We start from the raw sequence: 9,523 nt of genomic DNA, 5'->3' as shown, positions 1-9,523 counted from the left end.
TTTGTGGTAACATCTATCACTGAAGTACAGACATTGCAAACAGAGTGGTGAGCATGCAGAATACTAAACATGGATTTCAAAAGCATGTTTACCTAACCACACTTGCACATCACCTATTGTAGATTAACAAGGCCTAAAGCCAATTTTTGACCTGAACACTAGAGCTCCTTATTTTTCTTCATCCCTCCCCACCCCCCTCCTGCCCCCCCCACCAGCAACTTATGGCAAAACAACAAATCTGCCTCTTGAATAAATCAGAGAAGAGCTGTGGATAACTGCTAGCCGTTCATCCTTTTCTCCTCCTTCCCCATCTCCTCCTGAACAGGGGGAGCTGCAGATTGTCTGCCACAGCTAGGGACACAGCAAGTCATAATTAGCTCACAGGGTGCTGTTTATAGCTACTATACAATGCCAGGATTTGTTTCTTGTACTGAAGCTATGAATCTGTAAATGGGATTTTTATGAGGATTTGTGTGTCATCTTGTGTTTTTCCTGGAAGCTTATGCCACTGTTGTTCCCGGGGGATGCGATGCACATTTACCAGAAACCAACATACCAACTTCCTCCCTGTTCTTAAAAATAGGAATGAGAAAGCTCAGCAGATGATGAAAAAAAGAATGTATTTAAGAAGCAGGTGGGTGTAAAAAAGGGGGTTGGAAAAGAGGAAGAAAGACTCAGCTACAGCTGGTACCAGGGCTCTGCTCCAGAAAAGCCTACAATCAATTAGTGCTGGCATGAAGCTCAACCTTTCAGCAGGCGCCCAACTGGCACACGGCAGAGCAGGGCTGGGCTGGTGCCAGCCCTGTCCTAGGCAAGGGCTTCCCTTCCCACAGCTGCTCCAGGCCAGCAGACTTGCTCTTGGCCAGACACGATTCCTCTCAAATGCTGTCACCTGTCTGCTTTTATAAAAGCCCATCAGAGCTGCTGCTCCTCTGAAAGCTGAGTCACCAACATAAACATCTAATGATTTATGTTCCAGCATCATCACTCTGAACAAGGTTAACCAGGATCAATTTAGGGTGAGCTTCCCATGACGTGTCTTTGGAAAGCCAAAGCACCCACAGACAGAGCTCTGGTGCCACCTGAGGATGGAAGGGACATTACGAGCTGTGCCAGTGTCACGTGCCAGCTTCAGCAGAAGAGACAAGTCACCAAATCCCATCTTCACACAGACCCCCACACCTCCGCTGAGAAGAGAGGTACCACCCACGTGCCACAGCAGAAATACATGTCTGATAGCAGAAGGGGCACTAGCAAGCAGAGTAAGCCTCTGAAAGCAGCTGCACCTCCACCTAAATTAAGATTAGTTTTAAACCAAGGCTTTTTACAAAAAGCAGGCTCCACTTGTTTAGATTTTTTTATTATAATACAGGCGCATTCTCAGCATACTGCAATATTCTGTAATGAAATTACAGCCTTCACATAGAACTTCTCCCTCAAGCTACGCCACTTCAGAATAGCAAGTTATTATGCTGCTCAACACTGCACCAGCCAGCCCCGGAACCAGTGACTGGCAGCACAGCTAATGGATATAGCAAGGATGCTTCTGACTGACAGCCTAACTCTGTCAGAACCAAATGCACCCACATGCTGAGGGAAGGTTGATATAACATGGAGATGCTGGGGGGGGAGGCACTTCGGAGGAACGAGAGAAACTAGGGCAAGAAAATGAAAGAAGAGGACTCCATCCACCTCCATTGAGGCACAGAATGTCAGAGGACAATGCATTTACCACTGTCATATATATAATGCATATATGCATGAAATTTGAGAAAGAAGAAATCTTGAATGCAAGCAGCATCTTGTCTAGAGCACAAAGTTGACAAGAGTAACATCAGTGAAGGTGCTAACATGGCTCTCCTCACCAGAGGCTGCTGCAGAAGGGAGAAAAACAACTTCTATTGCCTGGCAGGTTCATCAGGGTAGAGTCCTGTCAAATTTGAAGTAGCAAGTCTGGAATTTGTCTCACACAGACCGAAAAATACAAACACGCATTGCTTTTCCTCTTTTAATAGAGGCAAAAGGTATTAATCAACTGCTAGATGGTTCTCCTAATATTCTGCTCTTCTCTAGAATAATGGGCATTGTGAATTGTTCTATGACTCCAAAGCACTGAACATTTCACAAGTCCAGCAAAATACAAGCTCCATAATCAGCGTGGCTTATCAATATAAATCTCTCTCACACAGTTTATACCCATCTTTAAAGTCAGACTCAGGATCAGTTGCATTTACATATTTTCCTTCCTAAAACAGCGTTACACATCTCCCGAAAATAATCAGCATGAGTGATAGAGGACTGACTGATTTACCTTAAGAAACATGTCAACTACAAAACTAAGCATGACATTTATGCTATAAAAGTAGGCTTGCAAACATTATTAATCTTGTTGCACAACATTTTGTTTTTGTAGGAGCTGGGCTGTTATATAAACTTATTACTTACAGTTTTGTGGGTGCTTTACTGATTTAAAAATGTGCAGTACTAAATAAAAACAAGTTCATAGATGCAGGCGACTTGTATTAACTGAATTCATTTGATTCCCTGTATTATTTGGTTTTGAGCTTTAACAGAATTTTTGCATTAGGATTTAAGTTACATTAGCTGGATTCTTTCAATTGAAGTTCTGATACTGTGGTCTATTTCTTTGGTTTAAGTGATATAAAAAAAACCCCATAGGTAGACAGTAATGATAGCACAGCTATAAAGCAAGGTCTTTTCCCAAGAGTTTGACAGTATGAGGCCCAGCAGAACTTCAGGTAGATGTAAACATGCCCTCTCCCTGGAAGTCTTCAAGGCCAAGTTAGATGAGGCTTTGAGCAACCTGGTCTAGTGAAAGGTGTCCCTGCCCACAGCAGGAGTAGAACTTGATCTTTAGGTCCCTTCCAAACTAAAGTATTCTGTGGTTCTATAAATTCATAGGTAGAAGGTGCAAATGAGCACATTCCCTGAGGACTAGCAGTCTCTCAACAGAATGGAAAGCATCCAGTCAATGAACAGAAACGAGCATGAAGAAATTGGTGGCTATTGTGAAGAACTGGGTGCATAAGTTACCTTGAGACAACTGAAGACTTTACCTAGAGCATATCCACTACTCCATTTTTACTCTCCTTTTAACTGAGTAGGTATCCAACAGCATTTGCAAGGAACAAAAACCAGTTTACTATATCTTTTCTCTTCCAGTTACGTGAGCCTGCTATTACCTCAGATGAGCCCAGCATACACAAGTAACAGTGCTTGTGCCACCTGATCCCACCCAGAGTTCAAAGCAAGCTCTCCATCAGCTCCCGATTTCCTCCTTTCCCCCTCTCATTCCACAGTGGATAAAGAAAGCAAACCAGCTACTGCATATAAACAAACTGAAAAGGTCTCAGAGTTCAAATGCAAAGTTAACACCTACCTGATTTTGGAATTACATGTCATTTCATTCTCAGGGTAGTGAATATCCACCGCATCCTGAATGACTGTACCATACTCATAGACTTTAATCTTCTTTGTCACCCCAGCGATGGCAAAGTAGTCGCAATCTCGGTCGAACTCAATACTGAGGAACAAAAGCATAGGTTGAGAACTGTGTAACACAACACATGTAAAATACCCTGCTGGTAAGTACACCTAGATGTCTCTGTATGGCAGAGTTGAGAATGACAATTTGCAGTTAGCAAACACCATGTTCAGAACACCTTGGTGAGGTCTAGCACACATGCCAACAAGCATAGAGTTCTTCCTCACGGGCACTATTTTCTCATCCCATCCAAACACACCCACATCTCCATTTACTGAAACAGACTTCCTGTGGTAGCACAATCTTCCTCCTGCAGCCAGGATCTGTGCTCAGGTGCTCTAGAGGTTTTCCAGTTCAGCTACACCATCTACACCGTGTGTTACCCAAATGTCCAAGCTAACAACTTACTGTAGAAACATGCTTAACATTCAGCTGTACACCCTACAATCAGACTACGGGATGACTGCCCACCAATTTCTTTCAGTTGCATTGCTGCATCTCTTAGCTCCTATATACAGCAGCCTGGTGAACTTTAAGTGTTAATGCTGAGCAAACGAATATTTGTGGAAAAAACACCTTCTAAATTCCCTGAGTAACAACAGGGAGTCAAAACATCTATCATCAGTACTGTAAAAACCATGCACGCTATGACTTCCACTTAGGGTTGCTCATGGAAACCAAGGCACCTTCTTTCCTGAACTGCAGGGCAAGTTTGTAATAGATAACTATGAAGGTGGAAGTAAAAGCAGTCACCTTATAACAAAGTTAAGCTGCAAATGAGAAGAGCCTGAGGTTGTACATAAAATACATCTGAGAGAAAGGCAGGCAGGTTATAAACAGCTAATGTCATTGCTACCTTGACAGCTTGGGAGGGCTCAAGAGAAATACGTTAAGACATCTAGCAGTCACAGAAGTAAACTTGCTCCTCAGAGCTCCTGTCCACCTGCCGCCCGTGTCACTGCAGACAGGGCAGGGTGGATGTGCACATACACCTTCTTCCTTTCAGGAGCATCAGCCTCAGCGAGACACCAGTTTGCAACTCCTTCCAGAAAGGGTTATGGGTAGCATTTGCCCTCAGTCTCCAGGTTTCTATGATCAGTAACCAGCTATCCTCAAGTATCTTGACTAAGGAACCAGTCTACTACTTTGAGAGGCCCCTTTTGAGGTTCTTCACTCAGTAACTCATTTGAATCTCTGCTGTTCCTATCACTTTTTCCCTGAGAAGCCAGAGCATGTGTGAACCAGGCAGCAAGTTCTGTACAGCAGCAGAGAAAACCAAGTTTACACTGATTTCACATTCATGTAACTTGAAAAATCCTGAGAGCAGGGGTATTTAAGGTACCTTTTTACAATTTGAAAGTATTAAACCAATTACAAGGAGAGACAGGGCTCTTTAGGCTGCCCCCATAGCTATATAACAGCTAGAGTTCTCTACCCCCCAACAAAACTGAGAAGTTGAAGGCACTGCAATGCTTTCAAGGGAAGATAAATTTAAATGCCATGAGTTTTCAAGTCCTTGTAAAGGAGATATCATCAAGTTATTTTTAAACCACGGAGCAAAAGGACTGTTGATATACAGTCTGATGGTATAAAATAATTCAATAAAACAGCTTGCAACTTGGCCTTTTAGCTCAGTCACCTAAAACTTCTCCAAAGTGGTGGCAGGGAATGGTACCACTCACTTCCTTGCTAGAGGAGAAACAAGCTAGTTGGTTCAAGCCTGCAAAATCATGAACCTCCGAAAGGCAAAGAAAAGGAACATGCTTATGGCTGGGGAATAGAGCAAGCAAGCATGCATCTATTTAAATAAAACAGGAGAAAATTTGTCTAAGCAGCCAGACTGCTCACCTCTCACCCCAGACCTACCCTACTCTAAATCGCTTTTTATACAAGTGGGATGAAAGCACCATTCAGGCCTGTCTTGTCAGCTCACCCTATTCTATTGAAGAATTTTATAATCTAAAGCCTCTATAATACAATGGATTTGAACCACTGTCTTGGCTCCTGCTCACTGCCCTGTGGATTCAGGTAAAGCAGAACTAAACTGATGGCAGTGATTCATCTACTTGGATTCAATTTATACCCTTAGCCTTCTGCTGCTGAAGAAAAATAATGTATTACAATGTCTGGTAAAAAGCCAAGTTATTAGAACAGAACCTCTCTCACCTGGGGTGGGTTTGCTTCTCTAGCATTAATTCAGGGTTTTTTTAGTAGAGACATGCTGGAGACATAACAAATGAGTATTTCAATATGCCTATAAAAGTTAACACCTCATTAAAAAAATTAATAAAAAGCATCAACCAATGAAAATGTCAGACCCATGACCTTCAAACAGCAAAGACAACAGATGCAGAAGTAAACCATCACACATACAGATGTTCATTGTCTGTGAGAGCAGGCAAACCCAACACAGCAAGGCTAATACACCCTTGCACCTTGGCCTCCATCATCTATGCACAGTCCTGATACAAGGCCTTTTCTCACTTTCTGCCAACTGGCTTTTAGTAAGCCATTTACAAAGAAAGATATGAACAATCTAAGTAGCTAATCAAGTGGGTTATTTATCATATAAAACTATTCCTAATATTTGCAAAGCTCTGCTTCCCCTGAACTAATCACAATTAGGACAAACACCCCACTTGCATAACAATAGTTCTTTTCCTGCTTTCTCCTACAAGTCTTCTAAATACATTTAGTATTAAGCAAGGCTTATTTGCATTTAACTAGCTCGATGGTATTCCTGGTCACTTACCACTTGAAGTCTTTGTTATGATGCTTGCTTATGCACAAGCTTATCTATATGGAAATTCACAAGAGAACTTAGTTTTATTTTGTCATAAGACACAACAGGCCAAGCTCTGAAGAATATCATCCAGGTTTTCAGGTGATATGTTTTTACAGTCCAAGCGAATTAGTCATCAGCAAAATGAGAACATACAATAGAGTAATAGGAAATATTTGATCCTTTTTGTCCTAAATGGCTATCGAGTCAAGAGAAACCAGCAAGACAACAGCATCCGCTTCACACGTGGTGAGGGGCACAGTGCCACCAGTGAGTGACCAGCACATGAACATGCATGCAGCAGCTACTAACATCCTGTTAAATAAGAGCAACATGGTTTGGTAGCACTACTTCAAGTGGTTTAACATGGGACTGAGAGTGAATGTTTTCACCATCTCAGAGGGCAGATGGAGCACCAACTGTCTGTGTGCTACAAACCTACCTCAGTCCCAGCGTGAAGCAACCTCCTTCAGAGATGGGAGTCCAGTTGAGAGATTTTCATTTTTTAAGGAAGCACTGGAGTTAAGCCATATTTTAAATCGTTTGAACATCCAGTGAAGTTCCTTTTTAGTGGTCCTTGCTCCCCAAAAGATATGTAGGTTAGAAGCAATTAGCAATTGCTCTTTTTAAACCTACTTTTGAACTCCATATTTCTGACCAACAAAGACTAGCTGAATTTTTATAAGGAATCTTTCAGGGACACAAAAACTCCTGGATATTTGAAAAATATTTATAAGTGTGCAACAGAACTTACTTGTAAAAATCAAATTGAAAGGAACTGATTGTTCAAGGGAAGACAGAAGAGAAATCTCCATTCCTAAGTTACTGTTTTCTTTTTCCCCAAGACGTTTATGACCAGTATCCTATGGAAATACCACCAAGAGCTGCTAGAAAGTAAACATATTCAAGGGTTCTGGTTGCTCTGCTGTTTATCTTTATTCTCAATCTGTGAGATTATAAATCAATTGCTTTATTTAATGCTAAAACCTACGACCTTGGAGAGCACTTGTAGCTAACAAATGGAATTACAAAATAAAATGCTTCTGAAACATGTCTGGAAGCTTGGCTTGGTGTTGAGGGTAGATCAGCAGGGAAACAGGAACTATTTACCAGTTCTGTCATTGTATAAAGCCTTGCTACATTTGCATCCTGATGGTGCATGCAGTTGTTCTCCACATCCCAGGAGGATGTGCTGGGGATAGAGAATGCATACAGATGGGCAACTAAATTGATTAAAAGGAATGCAGCAGCTGCCTTACCATAAGGGTTATGAACAAGGCGACAGACAGCAAGAGTGGTGTTCAACAAGTCACTCCACACCACAACTAGGAGGCATTCACCAGAAAACTAATTTGGGACAGATGAAGGTTCCCCCCTCCCAGTCACACTTTAAAATTAACAGACACAAACGCACTCCAGGTACTTGCTGCTGCAAGACATGATGGTGGCAGAATGAACCCATCAACAGTAATCCATGAACAACTGGTCGACACCAGATATTAACAGAATTAGACATGCATACACACTTTACATCCCCCACTGTAACAATCGTGGATGCTGGGAAGCTGCAAAAGGGACAGTGACCAGGTTGGCATGCTCCGTCATCTCTTGCAGGGGCAGCATGGGGCTAGCTGCACTCCAAGCTGACTCCTAGGCAACCCACACTGTATGTGAAATGTGCAATTTGAAACACCCTGGGTGTCAGACTGCAGAGGCACCTAACCCAGCCAGTTTCCATGAGGAATGTGTATGTGCTTTATCTACTCCTTCAAATCAGGAAAAAAAAGGGGGAGGGGGGTGTGCATCTAACTGCATTTGCCTTTAATTGCATCACTAGCTACAATTAAAGGTCTAAAGCCAAATGCTCCTCTCCCCTATCCACATACACACTCCACAATTGCTACTATAATCATAAATGACTCAGCTGCAACTTGCTAACAAGATCTATGAACATAGGAGTTGCCATTTCCACAAAGTGGATGACCCTTATGTGTATTTTCCTCTGCAAACATACCAAAGCCTTTCAATTCTACTTCTCCCTAATATAGCGCTGTTCCTACTTCTGTATCTAACCCCAACTGCTATTTTGCCATGGCCCCATGTTTAATTGCAACATAGATATGTTGCTTTCAGTTTTGGGGGACTTAACTGGTAGGAGGAAGGAGCAGCAGCTTTTGCTCTTCACTTACACCTCCTTAAGGTGGTTTTCACTTCTTGATTCCACTCCCTGGCCTCTGAGGCATATCCTGTCACCTCTAACAAACCCAAGTCCCATGTCTTATAGCCTGGTTGACTGTTTCCGATGCCCATTTTGAGGCATCGAAGTCAAAGAACAGAAATTTAGGTTACAATCCAACAGCAGACTGTTCAGCTCCTGAGACCAATACAGAAATTGGTATTAATTTCACATACCTGAGAGACTGTTTTTACAGCAGACTGATATTTTAAGGCAAAGTAATTAGTGTCACTAAGCATGCACTAGCATACTGATTTGTAGTTTTTAAAAACAACGCTATATTCAAGCTGCTATTACAACACTCAGATTTTGTGCCCCATCAGCTCAGAGTCAGTATTTTGTCACGTATAAAAAAAGGCAACCGAGACAAAGCACATGAAATTTCAGTATCAAGACTGCTTTGCTGAAGCCGTGAGTGGCTGACATTAAAAGTGTTTAGTAAGGTTTTTCTTGTTTTTAATACAGCAACAGCTGCATTAGTTACTCCTTAAAGCACCTTCTAAATAAGGACACTACTGCTATTCTGAAGCCCTTAACCTGTGCTGCAGGGACCACTGCTGATTGAATTACAGTCCCCAATTCAAACCCCAGCGTTGCAAAATGTTTTCCAAAACATGAACTGAGCAAGCATACCACAATCCCAGATAGGTTATGTAATCTCTACTCAGAAAGGACCACGTAAGGAAAACCCTCTTTATGCTCTAGAATGCTATATGCATAGATAAATTAATTGTATAAATCAGACTCCATTTAAATGCATCCTGTCAAAGAGCAAACACTTCCATCCTTAAGAATTACATGAATTTAGGTTAGATGTGAGCCCCAAACTACCAGAAAAATCACCAGATTTGTCCTCTAATCATGGTAACATTACCTTGGCTGCTATAATTATGGCCTCTCAGTGTATTAGGTTCAAGTCTAATGGAAGTTTAATAAAAGCCATAGGACAGAGGACCCCAAGCTTTTTCATTTGATCCCATTCCTTAGAGTTGTTTGGGAT

The 9,523-nt window shown here is 41.9% G+C and overlaps 1 protein-coding gene across 1 annotated transcript in view; it reads right to left on the bottom strand.

Annotated features, from left to right (window-relative positions):
* Nucleotides 1-278: 278 nt before the first annotated feature.
* LOC104515922 (E3 ubiquitin-protein ligase RFWD2-like) overlaps nt 279-9,523 on the bottom strand; it is a gene marked incomplete at its 5' end in the record, with an annotated part of 57,653 nt that continues 48,408 nt past the window's right edge. The window contains 2 exons of the mRNA XM_010160093.1: nt 279-351; nt 3,401-3,544. Coding sequence (XP_010158395.1) covers nt 279-351; nt 3,401-3,544 — 217 coding nt within the window. The remainder of the gene's footprint in view (nt 352-3,400; nt 3,545-9,523) is intronic.

The sequence above is a fragment of the Eurypyga helias genome, unplaced genomic scaffold (genome assembly GCF_000690775.1).
Source record: "Eurypyga helias isolate BGI_N326 unplaced genomic scaffold, ASM69077v1 scaffold3101, whole genome shotgun sequence".
Classification (NCBI taxonomy): Eukaryota; Metazoa; Chordata; class Aves; order Eurypygiformes; family Eurypygidae; genus Eurypyga; species Eurypyga helias.
This window is presented reverse-complemented; position numbering and strand designations above follow the sequence as displayed.